This window comes from Leptosomus discolor, chromosome 2 (genome assembly GCF_034619465.1).
Source record: "Leptosomus discolor isolate bLepDis1 chromosome 2, bLepDis1.hap2, whole genome shotgun sequence".
Taxonomy (NCBI): domain Eukaryota; kingdom Metazoa; phylum Chordata; class Aves; order Leptosomiformes; family Leptosomidae; genus Leptosomus; species Leptosomus discolor.
The window spans coordinates 100,556,069-100,577,475 of NC_141392.1; the positions used below are offsets into that span (position 1 = coordinate 100,556,069).

General features: G+C 41.0%; 1 protein-coding gene across 1 annotated transcript in view; it reads right to left on the bottom strand.

The window, feature by feature from the left end:
• SACK1B (scaffolding CK1 anchoring protein B) overlaps nucleotides 1-16,997 on the bottom strand; it is a 48,621-nt gene extending 31,624 nt beyond the window's left edge. Inside the window, exon 1 of the mRNA XM_009951312.2 lies at nucleotides 16,554-16,997. Coding sequence (XP_009949614.2) covers nucleotides 16,554-16,997 — 444 coding nt within the window. The remainder of the gene's footprint in view (nucleotides 1-16,553) is intronic.
• Nucleotides 16,998-21,407: the final 4,410 nt, after the last annotated feature.

Consider the following 21,407-nt stretch of genomic DNA (forward strand, 5'->3'; position numbering starts at 1 on the left):
ATAACTGGAGTGGTGGAATGGAAGAATACAGGCTCTTCAGGAAGGACAGGCAGGGAAGACAAGGAGGAGGTGTTGCCCTCTATGTCAATGACCAGGTGGAGTGCACGGACCACTGCTTAGCCTAGGGATGGATGAGGAACTGACAGAGAGCTTATGGTTCAGGATTAAAGGGAGGGCAGGGACAGGCGACATTATAGCGGGGGTCTCCTACAGGCCGCCCGACCAGCAAGACCGTGCAGATGAGGCCCTCTATAGACAAGCAGGAGCTGCCTCACAATCACAAGCCCTGGTCCTCACAGGGTACTCCAGCCACCCGGCTATCTGTTGGAGGGAAAACACAGCAGGGCACAAGCAATCCAGGAGGTTCCTGGAAGGCGCTGATGATAGCTTCCTTCTACAAATGGTAGAGCAGCCAGCAAGGAGAGGAGCTATGCTTGGACCTTGTTCTCACCAACAAGGAGGGGCTGGTGGAGAATGTGACACTAAAGGGCAGCCTTGGCTGCAGTGACTGTGAGATGGTGGAATTCAAGATCTTTAGAGCAGTGAGGAGGGTGCACAAGCTCACTAGCCTGGACTTCAAGAGCAGACTTTGGCCTCTTGAGGGAACTGCTTGGTAGAGTCCTACAGGATATAGCCCTGGAGGGAAAAGGGGCCAAGACAGTTGTTCAACAGTCACAGATCACCTCCTCCAAGCTCATGAGCAATGCATCCCAACAAAGAGGAAGTCAGGCAAAAATGCCAGGAGGCCTGCGTGGATGAATAAAGAGCTCCTGGACAAACTCAAATAAAAAAAAAGGAAGTCTACAGAGGGTGGAAGCAAGTACAGGTAGCCAGGGAAGAATACAAAAAAAAGTGCCTAGGTGGCCAGGGATCTAGTCAAGAAAGCCGAGGCCCTGACAGAATTAAACCTGGCCAGGGACACCAAGGGCAACAAGAAAAACTTCTATAGGTACGTCAGTGACAAAAGGAAGACCAGAGATAATGTGGGACCTCTCTGGAAGGCAACGGGAGACCTGGTTACCTGGCATATGGAGAAGGCTTAGGTACTCAACAATTTTTTAGCTTCCATCTTCACTGGCAAGTGCTCCAGCCACACCAAATCACAGAAGGCAAAGGCAGGGGCTGGCAGAATGAAGAAGCACCTACTGTAGGAAAAGATCATGTTCTAGACCATCTAAGGAACCTGAGGGTGCACAAGTCCATGGGACTTGATGTGATGCATCCGCAGATCCTGAGGGAACTGGCAGATGAAGTGGCTAAGTCACTATCCATCCCATTTGAGATGTCATGGAAGTCTGGCAAAATTCCTGCCGACTGGAAAAGAGGAAACATAACCCCCATTTTTAAAAAAGGAAAAAAAGGAAGACCCAGGGAATTACAGACCAGTCAGTCTCACCTCTGTGACTGGCAAGATCACGGAGCAGGTCCTCCTGGAAACTATGCTAGGGCACATGGAAAATAAGCAGGTGAGTGGCTTCACTAAGGACAAATCACGCCTGACAAATTTTGTGGTCTTCTACGATGGGGTTACAGTGTTGGTGGATAAGGGAAGATCAACCAACGTCATCTACCTGGAATTATGCAAAGCGTTTGACACTGTCCTGAGCAATGACCTCGTATCTAACTGGAGAGACACGGATTTGATGGATGGACCACTTGGTGAATCAGAAATTGGCTAGATGGTTGCACTCAAAGAGTCAAGGTCAACAGCTCGATGTCCAAGTGGAAACCAGTGATAAGTGGCGCTCCTCAAGGGTCAGTATCAGGACTGGTGCTGTTTAACATCTTTGTTGGCAACATGGACAGTAGGATTGAGTGCACCCTCAGCAAGTTTGCCAACAACACCAAGCCGTGTGGTGCGGTCAACATGCTGGAGGGAAGGTAGGCCACCCAGAGGAACCTTGACAGGCTGGAGAGATGGGCCTGTGTGAACCTCATGAGATTCAACAAGGCCAAGTCCAAGGTCCTGCACCTGCACTGGGGCAATCCCAAGCACAGGTACAGGCTGGGGATCAAGAGCAGCCCTGTGGAGAAGGACTTGGGAGTACTCGTGGATGAAAAACTGAATATGAGCCAGAAACATGAGCTTGCAGCCCAGAAAACAAATCACATCCCAGGCTGCATTAAAAGAAGCGTGGCCAGCAGGTCGAGGGATGTCTCCCTCTCTCCTGCACTCTCATGAGACCCCACCTGGAGTACTGCATCCAGCTCTGGGGCCCTCAGCACAAGTAAGACATGGACCTGCTCAAGCGGGTCCAGAGGAGGGACACGAAGATGATCAGGGTGCTGAAGCACACCCCCTCCCGCCATGAGGACGGGCTGAGAGAGTTGGGGTTGTTCAGCCTGGAGAAGAGAATGCTCCAGGGAGACCTTATAGAGGCCTTCCAGTACTTAAAGGGGGCCTACAGGAAAGATGGGGAGGGACTCTATCAGGGAGTGTAGTGATAAGATGAGGGGTAACAGTTTCAAACTGAAAGAGGGTAGATTTAGATTAGAGGTAAGGAAGAAATTCTTTACTGTGAGAGTGGGGAGGCACTGGAACAGGTTGCCCAGAGAATCACAGACTCATAGAATCATTTTGGTTGTAAAAGACCTTTAAGATCATCAGAGAAGCTGTGGTTGCCCCCTCCCTGGCAGTGTTCAAGGCCAGGCTGGATGGGGCTTTGAGCAACATGGTCTAGTGGGAGGTGTCCCTGCCCATGGTGGGGTGGTTGGAACTAGATGATCTTTAAGGTCCCTTCCTTCCCAAACCATTCTATGATTCCATGATTCTATGATTTATCAGTAGTCCTAGCTAACCAGGGGAGTCCCAGTTAAGAGGAAGTTAGAAATGTGACACCGATCTACATGGAGAGCCAGAAGGAGGATTCAGGGAACTACAGGACTGTCAGTGTGACCTCGGTGCTGGGAAGGTTATGGAGCAGATCATCTTGAGTGCCATCACGCAGTGTGTACAGGCCGACCAGGTGATCAGGCCCAGTCAGCATGTGTTTATGAAAGGCAGGTCCTGCTTGACTAACCTGATCTCCTCCTATGACAAGGTGACTCGCCTAGAGGATGAAGGAAAGGCTGTGCATGTTGTCTACCCAGACTTTAGTAAAGCCTTTGACACCATTTCCTACAGCATTCTCCCAGAGGATGGCCACTCATGGCTTGGTTGGGCATACTCTTCGCTGGGTAAAAAACTGGCTGGATGGCCAGGGCCTCAATCCAGCTGTTGGCCGGTCACAAGTGGTGTTCCCCAACGCTCAGTATTGGGGCCAGTTCTGTTTAATATCTTTATCAATGATCTGGATGAAGGGATTAAGTGCACCCTCGGTAAGTTTGCAGATGACATCAAGTTGGGCAGGAGTTCTCATCTGCTTGAGGGTAGGAATGCTGTTCAGAGGGATCTGGATAGGCTCGATCAATGGGCCAAGGCCAACTGTATGAGGTTCAACAAGACTAAGTGCCAGGTCCTGCGCTTGGGTCGCAACAACCCCATGCAGCACTACAGGCTTAGGGATGAGTGGGTGGAAAGCTGCCCAGTGGAAAAGGACCTGGGGGTGTGGGTCGACAGCCGGCTGAACATGAGCCAGTGGAGTGCCCAGATGGCCAAGAAGGCCAACAGCATCCTGGCCTGTATCAGAAATAGTGTGGCCAGCAGGACTAAGGAAGTGTTTGTCCCCTTGTAGTCGGAACTGGTGAGGCTGCACCTTGAATACTGTGTGCAGTTTTGAGGTGCTGAAGTGTGTCCAGAGAAGGGCAACGAAGCTGGTGAAGTGTCTGGAGAACAGGCCTTATGAAGAGTGGCTGTAAGAACTGTTTTTTTTTAGTCTGGAGGAGGCTGAGGGGAGACCTTATTGCTCTCTACAACTACCTGAAAGGAGGTGTCGGTCTCTTCTCACTCTTCCTCTTCCAACTCTGAGGAAATGGCCTTGTGTTGCACCAGGGGAGATTTAGATTGGATATTAGGAAAAATTTCTTCATTGAAAGGGTTGTCAAGCATTGGAATGGGCTGCCCAGGGAAGTGGTTGAGTCACCATCCCTGGAGGTATTTAAAAGACATGTAGACGTGGCACTTAGGGACATTGTTTAGGGGTGGACTTGGCAGTGCTAGGTTAACGGTTGGACTCGATAATCTTGAAGGTCTTTTCCAACCTAAATGATTCTACAATGGTTTAAGACAAGACAGATAGATTTCTGTATTTGGAATTAAAATTCCACAACTTCTTGTTTCTCATTCAGTATAGTATTTCCACAACAGATAATGCTATATAACTGCTGCTAGAACATTTCAGTCACTGGACTTTGCTGGAAATCCCCCAAAATCTTTACACACCTAGCTTTTTGTGTTCTTCTTAAACTAATTATTTTCTATGGAAAAAAGTCTGTCAAAGATCATCTTCTAATGCCGATTGCAGCTTGGTAACTTCAATTCCTGCATTTAAGTACTATTATTACATATTTCAGAAGTTAGATCTTTTCCCTTTTCTAAATATCTGGGTTTTTGTTACGTGCAGTCTACTACCTTAAAAATAGACAGCTGGGTTATGAACTATAGAGTAACATATTAAACTGAAATGCTTTCTTCTTTTACTTTATATCTCAAGAGAGACTACTTTGTATAATTAAATGTAATGAGTCACCTCCTCGGATAGTATAAGCAATGTTTCTCCACAGAATTTAGCAGATTATGAAATTCTGATCCCTAGGACTTTTTGAAACACTACTAACAAAATTCAAAACAAGTACGTCTACCTGCGTACACACAATTTTGTATCAGCATTGTGTCATTAAGTGTCCATGAAACTATTTCTCAAGGTCTTTTTTTTTTTTAAATTTAAGAATATGAGGCATTTAAAAAACAAAATCCATAAACTATTTTGGACTGTCCTACCATAATAACTAAATTCCAGATGTTCACTGTTTTTCTTTCTTTTTGCTTGCTTGCATGCCAGCACGCATGAAAACGTGCATGTGTGTTTTTAATATATATTTTGCAATCATTTCAAAAAGCCTTAGAGTACAAATTGAGAAACTTCTCTATGGAATTTTCCTTGCACAGTATATTATTTCAGTAAGCATGTGTAATGTGGCAGAAGATAATGAAGCCTCTATCCCCAGCACAAACTCTTAAGGTTTGCTAGCAGAGGACTCGAGCATCTCAGCTGTGGCCATTTATGCAAAGTTAGAGAATAAAAAAGTTCTTTGATAAACATTCTATACTGGCAAAAACTATTCTTGCTCTTTATGCATCAACATGATAAATTAGTCTTGCTCTTGAATTTCTTTTTAAGGGACCAGCCTATCTTCTATAACATTCATACATGCATCCATTCCTTTGGGTTACACTTCTGTGGGATCTGGGCCTGCACCTGCAAGCTGGGATCAGTAAAGGAGAACTGAGTTGTGCAATAGCATCTGCAGAAAGGAAAACCTTCCACCAGTTTCAATGCCTTGCTTTGATTTCAGATATTCAATTATTCAACATGGTTTTTATTTAGAATAAAAAAATTACAGCAGTCTGTTTGGATGCATATTATTCTTTTTTTAGTTGCTCACAGTGCATACAATCAACTGAAGATATATGTTCATTTTGTACTATAAGTTTACTGTGTCACAATTGAAGAGAAAGATTAATTAAATATTTAAAATCAGATTCTTAACGATACATGGTCATAACCCTAGGCATCAATCCTGCAAACACATATGCGTGTTAAATTAATGGAACCTCTCATGTATACAGATTAAAGTATTTAAATCCTCTCAGGATTAGGGATCTCATTTTGTTCGAAGAAAAAAAAGATGTCTTCTTTGAGCAGGTATTATATTTTTCTCTCTCTGCCCTTTACTAAATACCTTAAAGAATTCTTTTCAAGTTTTATTAGATGTATTGTTTGACAAAATGAGATGAAAATCAATTGCATTTACAAGTAATTTTTGTAATTAAATAGCCTACCGTAACTTCTGATACACAAATGCCCTATCTCTAAACTTCATCCTTGTTGCCCAAAACTTCAATTTATTGCAAAAAAACCCAGAGGGTAAATAAGACAGTCCTATTCAGGAAATATATCTCCCCTAATATTTAAACTGTTAGATCTACAACTGATAAAAAACTGCCAAGATAATTGAATGATTTGACTAGCAACTTGAAAGCATTGCTGTATTTCTAACATCATGATGGTGTTTTACCACTTCTTACTGGGAGGGACAGAGGATGGGGAAAAAATTCAAATCCCCTACTGCAAGCACTTGCTTCAGGTGTGCTGCCTGCCATCCTCCAAGGCACCCCTGTTTCTTTATTGACCTAAGAGGGAGCTCGCATTCCCAGATGTCACACCTGGAACTGCATTCAGGGAAGATGCCAAAAGTACCTAGACCAGGCAGTAAACGCTCACCTCTGGCAGAGGTGCATGATGAAAGGAGAAAAGGCAGCGGAGAGGGGGCTGTCCAAGGGGAAGAGCTGGAGTGGGGGTGAAGAGGAAGGGGCAGGAAAGACGAAACTACAAGTGAATATGAATAGGCTTCCTATCATACTCTAAGCATGGTCACTTCCGGGGGCGAGAGCCGTAATGCCTGCATATTATAGACACTACGCACAACTTCCATGCCGTATGTCCATCCATTTGATACTTATTCTCATGGAGTTACTTCTGATCGACACAGCACAGAGCAAAGCCCAGCTGAATCGAACGTTATAAGACTTAAGTAATCCAAAGCTGCCAGCATTTTCACCCTGGGTGCAGGCTCCAGTGTTATGGTCCCTCAGGAGGTCTAAACAGCATTTAGTTACTGCACTGGTTTCTAGTAGGAAGCCTTCCAGCAACTGAAAGGACTAGCAGAGATCCCTGCTCCTCTGACATGCCTCTTTCCTGACCACCAAGACCAGCACAACTTTTCCTTTCTTTCTGTTCCTCCAGAAAGCACTTGGAGCCTTGGCTTTGCAAGGCTTTGGCATTTACACAGAACTTTCTGGGCTCTCAAGAGCTCATTGCAAAGACACCGTTTAATTCCTCTAAACTTCAAGTCAAACTACTGAGCCTTTACTTGGGACAGAAATCCTGTAACAGGAGATTGCAATCCTGCATCACAGCACTTCAGATCTGGACTGCACTTCCACCATTAAATTTAACTTATCATAAGAAATCAGATCATCTAACTAATTAGATTTCTGGCACAAGTGCCTTACTGTTATTTAATAAGCCTAGAATTCATGAACAAAATAGATGATGATATTACTGCAATCATGTAGTGCATAATAAAATCTATCATAAAATATAATGATATTACTGGTGATTATTTAGTGCTAAAACACGAAATAAGGTGATAGCAAATAAACGAATAGAAGAATCAGTCATTATTCCCAGTTTCATCTCTATGCTTAGTTTTCTCATTTCAAAAGTATCTCCTTTGAACAAAATAATATTTTTTGTTACATTTTAAAGCAGCTTTCTGTAGACTCTTTATAGTACATACTACTGTAAGAGCTGGATCCATTGATGTTTGATATGATGCGTTCTCAGCACAGACAGGTTACAGATCTCTTATCAAACAGATACTGTGTAGCCACATATACCTGCCTATTATCGAAAAGAAACCCACATGCTTGACAGTGACTTTTCAGGCAATTATTGGGTGCCTGTGCTAATCCACCATTAAGGCAGCGCCAAGAAATTATCAGAACAGCAGACAGCTTCAGATATTATTGTGCTCTGTCATGCTGGATCTAGATCTCGTTGCTTTGACAGGCAGTATCCCCCTAGTATTTGAGGGAAATCAGATTTGCTGGCTGGCACTATCACTTCTGTTTGCTTCCTCTGATGTCTCTGATCAGAAGGTACAGCTCACTAGCAGTGAATTCCATACAGCTTAAAAAGTGCTGTCCCTTGGTGGGCATTTCTTGAGAAAGGTCCCACAGAGAATCAACAGGCACTTGCTCTTCTGTTCTCTTTATTTCATTTCATCCTTATTATTACTTCTGGCTTATTGAGAATCAAAAGCCTAGCAGGAAAACACTAACTTCTGTGGGCTGATGGCACTCAGATTCACCTGAATTAGAAGGTGATGTCTAGTGCTTTACCTAGTGCTTAAGCCATAAAGGGAGTTTATTGAGCTGAAGTGCAGCTGCTCGGCAAGGAGTGCCTGCAGCTCCAGGAAACAGCATGAAAAGAATGCTGAGATGTTACATCTGTCGTTTGAACTGAAGGCACACCCATTTGGCTACTTGAACGCACAATCCGGAGCCCGATTGGTAGTGGATGAAGCAGATATCAAAGTTTTCTTTTCATCTCTAAGAGATATAGTGTATAACTTCTCATATTATCTTATCGCCCAACTTCATCTCTTAGAGCAGGATTGCTGGCAGAAGTGAAAAGGCCTGAGGAGATCTGGTGCTGCAGTTAGCAAAAAACCCTGGATAAAAGACACACCACTGAAGTTTTCTGAAGGGAGCTTCATGCCCACACGCCTTGCATGGAGAGCAGGGGTCACCGTAGATTGTGTTTTTGAGGAATCTGTTCTGGTTCCCTCACTTCCTATATGTTCTGGGCAGTCAGTGCAAGCACTCCAGACCAAGGGACAGAACTCATTAAGATAACCCAGTCTTAGCTAGGGTATGAGAACACCCTGTGTATGTCTTGAAGACACACCCTCTTTATCAGAAGATAAGAAAGGATTTTATGCTTTCAGAAATATTTTTGAAAAGTAAGCACTACAAAGGTACAGTTATATACTAATGCAAACTTTTTTTGTTTGATGTTCCTCAGAAATCAGTTTTCATAACTATAACACTAAATGCACAACTATATTTTATGAACTAAAACCACAGAAGCAAGAAACTAAAAACTTGTTATCTGGCCCCTACTTGCTCCGAGTATTGTTTGCTAATGTATAATACTCTCAGGCTTTCGGTTTATAATTGTATCACTTTTTTAATTGTGATATATATTAATTTTATGCTCTTGTGCCTCAGTATGCTCATCTATAAAACTGCACACACTTTGGTCAGGTTCTTTGACAGCTAAAGATAAAGGAGAGCATATAAATTGTGAAGCTACTGTTTATACTGCAGTAGTGGTATGTCAGCTGGCACCAATCAGGAAGACTAAGACGCCAGTAAACTGTATGATACGCAGACATGCAGCAAAACATAATCATGTTTATAGCTTCAAAAAATGAACACCCAGATACAGGAGAAGATGTCAAACAAAGGCAAGGAAAGCAGAGATGGCTAGTTTGGTCACTTCCACTTCTGTATTTATAATGTGAATAACACTACTGTAAAGTCAACTGACTTACTGATCAGTGGACTCTATATTGAAAAATTATTAACTCTGCTGATCAAGCACGCCATAGCTAGATCTCGCAATTATTTATTTTGAACAGCTCTATTGAGGTGAGTCATTTTATGGATGTCTACAGATCCTACCATAAAGTAGCAGCTCAACAAGAGTTACGCACCTTTACTGTTGTGATGGCCATTGCTTCTTTCCTCCCAAAGGTAAATTATGGCACAATTTTAAAGTAAAAGCCCTCTGAGCTCTCAGGCACACTGACAGCATTTTTGAAAATGTGGACTTCAATTTTCATTGCACAGAACAGCACCTCTTTATTAGAAAATGGTTATAGACGTATGTTATCAACAGGCTAAAAGGAAAGGTGTGATCGCACTGATATCAATGGCAAGGACTGCACTTTAGAGAAGTAAATACTAAAGTATACTTTGACTCTTCTGTCACCTGTGCTGGAAACTTGCAGTACTCTTCAGGGAAAATAACACAGTGTTAAGTGAAGTGTTCTGAAGTAATTACAAGTGAAGTAGATACTCAGATCTGATACACAAGGAAACTTAATCCACGTAACTCGGTGGCATTTAATCCCGTTCCTTCCAAACAGAAGAATGGGAAATTCAAAACTGGTAGCTCTCCTTGGATTTTTATGCTTTTTGTTTTGCTCCATGTCAGCAGTTCTCCACTTTTCATGTAGTTATCATACTGTATTACACATACATTGCTGCAGTACTGCAGGTATCTGCATACCAAGATACGCTCATTTAAAATTCTATCACAGATAGTGTAATATTTTAGTTTCCAAATTCTGATACATAACAACAAATTTAAAGTTTAAAATCACCCAAAATGTGTCCCCCATCCCTCAGAGGATCACTGGCATGTTGGAAACCTACTAGAGATAATAAACTACGCTAAAACTGCAAGAGATCAAAAAAGGCCTATGGCAATATGAATGTGAAGTGATTAAGTCTATAGTTCTTCAGGCAAGATTGTTCCCTGGTTGAAAAAAACGTAGAAAAGCTCAAATCTCTTGAGGATAGGAATTCAGAACAAAAATAGCACTTCAACATTAAAATTTTTTTCTGAAAGGAGAGGGACGAAACCCAAATACACTGGACTTAGCACTGAAAGAAGCATTCTGCCTGGGCAAAATTATAAATAAACTTTTTTTTTTTTAATTTATAGCATATTTTGACCTATAATTGACTCAGCATATTGTAGTGTAAAGTTATTATTGAATATGATAAAGAACATTTTAATCTACTGAATATGCAAAAAGCATAAATGACTTCTAAATAGCACTTTCACTTTGACAAAGACTTATGTCAATGAGAGAAAAGATTTTAATGAAAAAATATTGCTACAAAGCATATGTGTATGCTTACTACTTATATATATGCAAATGAGACAGACATTAATAAAGAAATACAGCTGCCTGTAAGATCTGGCCTTTAATTTTCCCTATTCTATTTTTAAATCCATCATGGAGGTGTGATATTTTGAGTACATTAGCACAGTTGTGACATAAAAACGACAATACCTATAAATCAGTTAATTACATCTTCTAACATAAACTACAAGTATCAAAGATATTGACACTGTCTTGCAAACCTTTGACCTGATAGAAACCTGTGAGTAAAAAAGCACTGCAACGGATTAAAAATTATTTTATCAGATTCCTGCTCCCCAAGCTAGCCCAGGCCTCTGCTTGCTTTTCAGTTTTGGATCCTTCCCACCTAACAGGAGGGTGACCAGGAAAAATTATGGGTTTCATGTTTAGAGCAACTGTGTATAAGAAACGCATTTCACAGCAGTTCCAGGTTTTCCAGATTATAAAAGTGCTTGCAGATGTGTCCCACTGATGGCAGTCCTCTCTGTCTGCATTATAAGCGCACTGCTGTGACTGCTCTGGGATTACCCTTACACAGAGGGAGCCCGAGGGCAGGGGGAGAAGGGGGCAGGCAAGTAACATAGCGTGAAAACTCCAAAAGCAAATCCAAGCAGATAAAATACCTGAAATAATTACTTGTGAGCAGATGACAAAAAATTGATACCGAGTCATGCAATAACAGCACCAAGAGCCAGACGTGTCCCCTTCCAATGCATGGCATGTGCCCTGCGTGATTAGAAAAGCTGGGACATGACCTCACTCTCTCTGTAATAAATCTATCAAAAGCTAAAAATCATGTTTCGCCTGGAAACTACACACATGACTGCCATGCTGGTTTTCAACTAGCGGGAAGTCATTTAACAGAAGGTGCGTGGAAGTGACTGATGAATGTACCCTTCAGCATAGCAGCTGAACCAAAAAACTGAAATCCTTGTGGGATAGAATATTTTGGCAGGGAAAATGTTGCCTATACGTTTTCAGCTGGGAACCGAGTCTTTCTACACCTTACTCTCAGCTTAAAAAAAAAGATATCCACTACTTATCAGACACTCTACAGATAATATAGAAAACTCCTGAGCGGGATGCCTGTTGCATTCATCTATTCTCTCTCCCCGAGTTCAGCAGATTGCTCTAGCTTTTATGAACAAAAAAATGCAGTCTCTCTCTCTCATCTGCTTTGACTGCTCCAGTTAATGAGCTAAGACAAGTACTGCCACAAGCACGATTCATTATCATTGTTCCAGTCTATGTTCAAATTACATTTAAAAGAGTTGGCAAAGAGTATTGTTGAGAGAGTAAAAAAAAAAAGATTGCTCAACACACCCATATTCTGTATAGAAACATCACTCTTCATATAGGCATGTAAAGAATTTGATTTTCTTTCATACTAGACTGCAGCCAGTACTAGACTGTTATTACTGTATTATACACACAACCAAACGAGATCAGTAGTGAATAATCATTTTTTCTGTAATATACAACATCTCACTTTTGCCTGAAAAAAGAAACAACAAAACAAAACAACCCCAAACTTTAAGAAAATATTTTTCTTTTTATATGTAAAATGAGTCAACAGTTTTTGTTAATTTGACTAGGTCCACTGCTCTAGAAAACAACATAGGCATCAGATTTTGTACATAACTCTCTCACAAGAATTCAAAGAAAGTCCTTTTTGACTTACAAGGGCCTATCTGCAGTGAGTCCAGCAAGACTTAACAACAAGTTACACTTGTTTACAGTGTAACTTAATTCTTTCCCAAGGGTCCAAGTTTTGCAATCCTTTCTCACATTAAAAAGCCCAGTCATGAGTAATTCAGCGAAAACAACTGCCTTTTTTGATTTTCCAAAATGATAACACATTAACCATCTAAATTTCTATTTAAACTTCTAAACAATTAACTTTTTTTGTCTGACAACTATCACTGATTTTATGAACCCAGGCTCAAGACTGCTAGTCTATTTGAATAAAATAAAAGCAGTGAAAAGTATTGCATATTTATTGAATAGTGTGCAACTTCATACATTCTATCAGAAATCCCAAAAGTATGTCAGAGAACTCTTTCAGTGTTTTCTGGCTTGTGCTGCAAACCATCAATCCTTGGGTTGTCTAAACAACATGGTTCTTTAAAAAACAGGTTTGAATTATCTCCAGGAAGAGCTGATCCTTATTTGGGCATCAATCTAAAAGACTCAGAGCTATGCATCCTCTCTAAAACTTGTGTAGGAATGTCTCAGCGGTGGAGAGAGGAATCCAGTTAATGAAGTAAGAAAAAAACCACGCTGCTAGAAAGACCCTTTGGTGCTCTGTCATGTCCTTTCCCTGTTGCCTCACGCTGTCAATCACACCTGAGAAGATGGTACAAGCTGTTTCTTGCATGCATGTACAAGCCTCATATCTGATGGTTTTGCGGCAACTCTTACAAAAAGTCATACAGGGAGAGGACATTTCATTATTGAAGCCTCTGTGTTACTTTATAGTAAGAGAAGGAAGTTTTATGTTAACCTGACACAGATGAGTAATCATCTTGATACCATTTCCCAGATGAATAATCTTCTCAGGAAAAACTGCTAAACATTATCAGTTGTGGTTCAGACAGCCCAGCTGGTATGAGTCAGGCTGTAGGAGCACCTCAAGCTTCAGAGAAGCCGGAAACCTGCCAATGATTAAAGGTCGAAGCCTCCAAAACACACGAGAAATAAGGCTACTGGCTTGTTTGCAAAAGTCCGCCCATCATTAAGGTCAGACAGATCTTGTAGTGCTTTTTCCCCACACGGTTATATCAACATCTAAAAAAGACTCGTGTCTCCCCAGCTGACATAATCACGCCAAACAGCCTCCTTGAATGAACACAGGTTATGTTGACAGAGGACGGTTGGCAAGCTGTATCATTTGGAGATGAGGTCTAGTTACACCAACAGTAAACCCATTTTGTTGACACGTTAGGTTTGACCTAAGGCACTCTGCTAATATCACACCTATCCTCCAGAAGTGCTGTAGTATAGACTGCAATCTAATGCCATCCTACGTACAATAAAGTTCCCCTGCTCTATCATAAGTTCAGAAACATATATCACAAGCATGGATTAATGTCCTTCGACTGGTTAGATCATTTTTCAGGGATTTAATAATATTGATCCTTTTCTGTAAGAAAAACTCCCATTATTATATTGCCTGTACTTACCATGAAGGTTTTATGCAGATTATGCATTCAAGAAACACGTGACAAGATTTTCTTACAACACTTTTTCATAGTCACTGGTTTAGTCTAGTGTAGCACAGCCTTACAAATGATTTTCCTCTTTAGTCAGGAAAAATCACTGGCAGCAAGGAAGTTGCTTAATGTTGTTTACAACATGTCTTCTTAAGGTCGAAATTAACATATGTAATGATCATTTTAAGCAGTGACACTGTGATGCATCAGGCATGAAAGAGGTCAAGAGTATGTCCACTAATAATGTCATCTTATCCTTATATATCTCCAAATACTCAAAAGAATCTAGGTTTCAACTGGCTCAGTCTCCTTCATGAATTTTTGGCCTAGTATATACATACACATATACATCGAATGGGTTCCCTCGTGGGCTAAATCAGCGCAGAAACATGCTCTGCCTTGCCCTTGTAGGAGCTGGTTTCCTACTGCACCGAGTGTTCAGGTAGTCCAGGGAAATCAGTGCCCAAACTCAGGCACTCAGGTTTGGTGCTTTAAGTTGGGTAGCATGAGTACGCCTGCCTCCAACAGTCTGTTTATTTTCCCAGAGAAGTTTGCCGAAATTCCCATAGATTTTGTTTAAAGCTGTATTGGTTTAATGTGATTTGCTGAAGAACTTGTTTATTTTTACAGATTTCTGTTTTTCATGTGTAACCTCTTCTTATTTCCCTTGAATATTCTCATAAGTACACATCTCCATTACTACATAACCCTGTATAATAGAACTGTATTTTTATAAGTGGCTTAGGCAAAGTAGGTTAGCCTGTTTACAAAGTGTTCGCTTGTTGTAAGCATATTTTAAATACCTCACTTTACCTTACTTAGAAATCCTTTAAACTTTTCCATGCATCTGCAGACAGAAGAGGCTGAACAACACTATGTCTTTTAGATTTAATTGCTGCTTCCTGAAGCAACCAACCCATATCACTGTATCAAAAGTGTTATGATTGTTGCTGTTGAGCTTGTACTGATCAACTAAACAAAACTTCAGCTGTCAGATTTGACAGTGACACATACATAACATCCTCTTTATAAAGCAGAAGCACCATAAAGACATCAGAGAGCCAATATACTATGCATTCAACCTTTTTCCAAAGAGGGATAAGAATCACACCAAATTTTTCTCCACAGCTGCATTCAAAGGAGGCATACTCCTTAAAACGGCATTTTACAAGGCAGAACCGCCAGTGAGAAGAGCTGTTGGAAAGGGACTGGATTGCACGCAGCCAGCCAGCTAGGCACAAAAAGCATGGCAACTAACGGGAAACAGTCTTTCTTCATGGCATTTCAAGACCTTGTAGTAAAACTCAACTAGTCTTGGCAACAGAGTTAACTGTTTTTGTGGTTTCCCTTACAGTGAATACATTGGTAGCTCAGGAGCTACAGCTGAAAAAGATCACGGAGTATCTTGGGCAAGTCACGGTCAAGCCTCACTACGGACAAAAGCAGAAAACACCAAATCTCACTCTGAAAGTGACAAAGAAGGAGAGAAGTAATTAATTCTCCTCCTCCTTGAGCATACAGTCATTCTAGACTGTCAACTGCAGGATAAAAGGCCTAGTGATAACTCTATTATGGCAACAAATTATATGCTTTATCTAAATAGAGGAGAGACATTGTAAAAGGACATTGTCCTTCCCTTCCCCACCCTTTTCAGTCTGTTTCTATTGCAAACATCGAGATGCACATTTCAGCCACTGACATGTTTACGAACGCACTCCAGCTAGAGCCTCTCCTACCAATTTGAAGCCCGTAGAGTCACGCAGAACCCAATTTATCTCACGGGGAAGAAAGGCGAGCATGACGTCCTTGCTAGGAATGCTTCTGAAACCTTGTCACATCTGTTTAAAGACGCAACATGGCCCATGGTCAAACAGATCTGCATGCTAATACATTTTTTGGTGTTTCTTTTTTAAATTGACACTGAAAGCAAATAAATGTATAAATTTATACATAGCACTTATAAATTCGTACATATAGCACTCTGTCACTGAGGTGTAAGATGGGTGTGCCTTAGGAAACTCAAGCTGCAAGTGCCCCTAAGTGGAGACAAGTACACTTAGAGAAGTGTTCACATTTCTTATAAATTAGTCACTAGTCAGGAACGAAGATAACCCAGCTAAAATACATTTCCTTGTTGCTTAAACCTCATTTTTTTTTTCTTCTGTGCTCTCTTTAATATTTTCTGACTAATTTCTGCAAGGACAGCTGGCATGCAAATCACACCACCAGAGACTCTCAAGGTACACGAGTTGGGTGTACACCAAGGTGTTATTGTTGTATAACAAACGGCTACCATGCCAGACCGATGCATGTCCCCACTGACGCTAGACAGGAACCTTAGGACATATCCTGAAGTTAGACAGAATTTTATCACTTTAGGTATATTCAACTGATATCAAAGAAAATGTGTGCTGATTATCTACAAATTTGTCACAGACTGGTCAGCATTACAGAGAAATGGTAATTATGCTTATTAATCCCTTCAATTAATCCCTGATCCCTTGTAAATAAGGTTAATAACGTTGGTGCATGTGATACGAAGGGACCGACCTCAGTCTGGGAAAATCTTTCCATTTGAATTGTTAGCAGCCAGACTGTTTTTTCCTGCCAGAAGAAAAAAAAAGGCTCTAGTAAAACACCAACTATTTTTTTTTCAGTAACATTTTTCGTGTTTACCTTTCTCGCATCTCGTATCATCTTCCGAATAGTCTCCTTTATGGTGTAAGGCTGTGCTCGTGGTGGATGAAAAAGCAGATCAATATTCGTGCCACCAGAAATTCCAGGCATCAGGTAAGGCCAACCTAAGTCAAGATTTGGAGCTTCCACATCTGATTCAATGGGCCAGTAGGTTCCCGAGGAAGAGGTGTCATCAATGGCATGGTTAGAGGAATAAATTGTGTTTTGGGGAAGTTTGTGAACATTGTTCAAAATATAATCAATTTCCTCATCCGCTAGGAACTCTGAGCATCTCTCTTTGGAAAGAAATTCTTTGTAGGCTTCTATACCTCCTTCAATTAGAGCATCAATAGCTACTCGGTACCATTCCTTGTAATGAGGTTCAATATAATTGTCTGATCTGCATTCATCATGTAAGGATGATAGCAAAGATGAAGTTTCCATTTTCACATATATTTTGTATAAAGTCTCTTAAACTTCCGTTCATGAGCTGATGAAATGTATCTGTAAAGAAAGAGAATTAAGAAAACAATCAGAATATTTCTAGAGACCTATGACACGCACACAGATTTTATTCAAAATACTTTTCTGGTAATGTTGTTCTGTTTTTCTAGCACCTTCCAAGAATTTAAAAACATTTTGAAAAGGCTCCGGGGTCAATATTGCCAAATGAACAGTAAAGAGCTAGACAAAAAGCTGCTTCTACATAAGACAAAACTAAATATATAATTAAGTGATTTGATGAAGTTCTTATATTAAAAGCTATAGCAGAGCTCATAATATACCGAAGATCTGTACCAGTAACACCAATACATACCCAATGCATGCTCCAATATGCTACCGTAGGTTGTGTTTCAAAAATGCTCTTTATAACAACTGACAGAGTCGTGTTCAGAGAAACACTTCAGAAACCAATTATATCTCCTGCTTTTTGATGCATTACTCTTTCTCTGCAACACACTCCTTTTCTCTGGCTTCTTTGAAACCACAGTCATTCAGGTCTTTCTCCTTATCTATCTGTTCTCCCATGCTGATCTAATCCATTTGTTGCTCCCAAGCAGGACCAGCCTACCTCATTTCAGTGAGTTATGAGGAACTCCAGAAAGATTTCTCCTCCCACATCTGGGATCAAACTCTGAATCAGCAATCTGATGTCTAGTTTCCACCCTGCTCATTCCTTCTGCCAAAAGGAGCGGCTGCTTTAATCTTACTTTTTTTTTTCTTTTTCTTTTCCCCAGAACATTAATATTAAGTTGTTTACTGCTGATGATTTATAAATTCATTCTTACCATCTTTTTATTTCATTTAACAAGAGCTGAGAGTGTTGGCTCCTGCTGCGACAATTTGGGATTTAAGGTAGAGAGAGGACAAACGGTGAACATTTCTTCCTTCACGTTTGTGCAACTCTATGGGACTCCACCAACTCCACTGTTCACCTAAAACCTAAATTTCCATGGATTTCTGCACTGGGCAGGTAAGCCCCAAAAAAATAAAAAGGGGGGGGGGGGGGGGGGGGGTGGCTGGATTTTCTTGAGAGTAGCATGAGCATGGCCATGTAAAATAGAAAGATGATACATGGTAGCCCTGTTTCAACTTTCAGGGCTAGGGCATGAAGCTAGTCATACAGAGTTCTGATTCTATTTATTGGCACATAAACATAACAACTCTCTCCTCTCTCTTCACATCAAGACCTTTCAGATATTTTTGCAAACAGTGCATTTGCTTTCCCCTGTCTGCTGGGAACAGTTTAAATCTTCTTGAAAGGAAATGTAAATTAGCTACATTAACCTAAAGGAATGAAAATCAAAATCTCCATACACTACTGATACTCCAAAGTCCAATTAAATGTTCAATTAAACCAAGATTTCTGAGGAACTTGGGAAGTCTGAGGTTAAAAAAAGACCAAGAAAGAAAAACCCAGATCTGAGGCTGGCATCAGCATGTCATATGAAATAATTCCATTTGAATCCTGTCTCTCAGCCAAATAGCAGGGTAGATCTTCCCAGATAGGATTGCTTTCAAGCCTGGGGGAAAGGAGTGTTTCTGGCTGCTTCCAGAGCAGTTCTTTGTGGTGAACTGGAAAACAGCAAGCAAAAGGGATCCAACTGCTCTCCCCCAACCGAGAACTATATGTATTCCTGTGACAGATATTCAGGGCTTTGTTCTACACTGCTCTCACAGGTGGAAATAAACGTAATAAAACCGGAGTGAAACTATTTGACTTTGCCCAGATGCAGAGACAGCCTGTGGTGTAAGTACAGACAAGACAGACCGATTCAAAGGTCAAACTCTTACAATACTGGAATATTAAAACTTTCGCATCAGTATCCCATGGAAGCCAACCATCTGGAACAGGTTTTCAAGACATGTTAGATGAAGAATGAAAAACTACCGAGAGTACAAAATGCAAAGTTACTCAGCTGAGTTGTTCTGAAGAGTCTGAACGCTAATACAGGTGACTTTACCGAGAATCTAATACACCCCTCTTGTAGGGCCCTCCAGGACAAGTAACTCTGTAAAACAGTGTAGTAAAACAGTCAGTCTTATTACGACAATTAAGACTAAATCTGATTTTACAAAGGCAAATAAAAGACATTTCTAAAATTCTTACTACTTTGGATTGGATATACTTCTAAAATAGGAGTTTTGCCACTGATTTCATATATACAGTTGAGAAAGACATAAGTGTGTATTTCAAAAGCTTGTCTAAACCCCTTTTTTCTTCTTCTCACTCTTCCCTTTGAGAATAATATAAGGGAGCAGGACTATACTTAATATGTAAAGTTGTGCAATATAAAATACTGAATGTCATGAACAAACAAAAGGCAAAAAGGATTGCATGTGTGTGCTGGCTCACCTGTGTTTTTTGTTTGGTTTGGTTCTTTTGATTATTTTTTTTTTTTTGTAATAGTATAGTATATCGTTTGACTTTTCATTGAAAAGAATGAATCAATTAATTATGGCATAGGTCAAATGCAGTAACTTATGCTGAAAGCAGGGTACAAACATACCATAATCTTGGAAAGGTGAAACTTCTAGTGCAGTGTCTTCCAAAGAAGAATAGTTATTTTACAGTGAACAGCTTTGATGTTGATCTTTGATTTACAAATGCTGTTTATAAAAGAAGCTTAAAGCAGTGCACATTTATTTAAGAAAGTAAATGTAAAATCTGTCAGCATGGATATAAATCACAGAACAGATGAGACAAATGAAAAATTCTAATTCTGGTTTTTAGAATTAAGCACATCAGCATGTGATACATTAATGAGAAGAAACAAAAGAAAACTCCCAAATTAAAATGATGGCTTCAGGTGTATTTGCCAAAAGCTCTAGATGTCTTGACACAGGTACTTTCCTCCTCAGAAAGTAAGAGCTATTTTGTAGGACATGTACCTATGAAACCAATATAATTTTGGACAGAGAGGCAGATGTTTAGAGAAAAATCTAAAATAAACTTTTTGGTGTCTTCTTCAACCATGTATATTGATTTCTGCATAATCAACTTGATTCTTCAAAGATCCTCCTCAGGTCAACAATACTACTGGCAAGTTTGTGTAGAATGAGGCCCATCTCTGGAGGCTTCCAGAGCTTTATCAGACTTCATAATTACAAATTTTACCAGCTGTTGTTCATCCTCTGAGAAATAACCTTGGCTGTTAACCTCAGCCCAGCATATCAGACATCTTCTCTGCTTGGACCAGGGATGAGTTACTTAAAACTTTTTTATTAAGTGCCGTTAATGGGCTTAAATGGAATTTAAACTCCAATGCAGCTGCTAAAAGTGAATCTTTTGCTGAAGAACACGAATTCTGAATCCTGCACTGATGTGATCACCTTGTCCTATTAACAACATGCTCGGACCTTTCCAGTGCCATTAACAGGAAGCCAGCGGGAACAGAGCTTTCTCTCTGAAAGAAAAGCAAATGTGTCTTTCTGCAGGAAGATGAAGACAGTATCCCAGCTTCCACAAAAGGAGCAGATGACAAATGCCCACTGAAGAAAATGATGCAACATTCTGCAGTGGCTCCAGGAGCACAGTCCTCCAGGCTAGAGCTAAAGACAAGCAACTTCCCCGCCTTACTAATATTCTCAGGATTTGAAAAATTTCCTATTCAGCAACTTTGGGGAGCAGATCTAACCTCAGGCTCGTACAGCCTGTCCTTAGCAAGGCCCTGGCCATGGTGCTCTCCTCGGGATGTCCTTATCTCTTTTCCAAAGGACATGTGATTGCTTTGACAGTTTCTGCATAAAGTTCCAACCTTGCCACCTCAGTTAAGGGAAATCTAAACCACAGGAGCATCTTGTCGCAGGCCCCTCTCTCAGGTATGGTTTTTGGGGTATCCACCTGAGCACCTCTGACCTGCAGCTCTGCTTAAGGGCCTGGTGTGACCAGCCTTTCACAGAACAAACAGGCGTTTTACGACAGCTGCCTTCCACCAACCTTTGTATTAAGGAATTGTATCAAGAATAAATAACAATTACCTACATTAAGCAGTGACAGGCAATTATTTCATTAATAATGAAATTACACTATTTTCCATGGATGCAAAGGGCACCAAATTCAAGCGAAAAACAACACCGCAAGCGTTCCTGCTGCTTGCTTTCTTCTTTTTTTTTTTTTTTTTTTTTTTTTTTTTTAAACCAGAAAGTTAACTTTTCAGGCAAAACGGAGGCAAGCAGCCCTCCGCCGGCACCGCCACGTGCTCGGGCACGCCTCAGCCTTGAGGACACCGCACGTGTGTCGCCCCCGGCCGCAGCGGGGCCGCAACGCCCAGCGCCCCCGCGGGACCCTGGCTCTGCCAGGGAGCGCAGCCGGGAGCCCGGCCCCGCCGGCCGCCCCCCACCCCGCGCCGC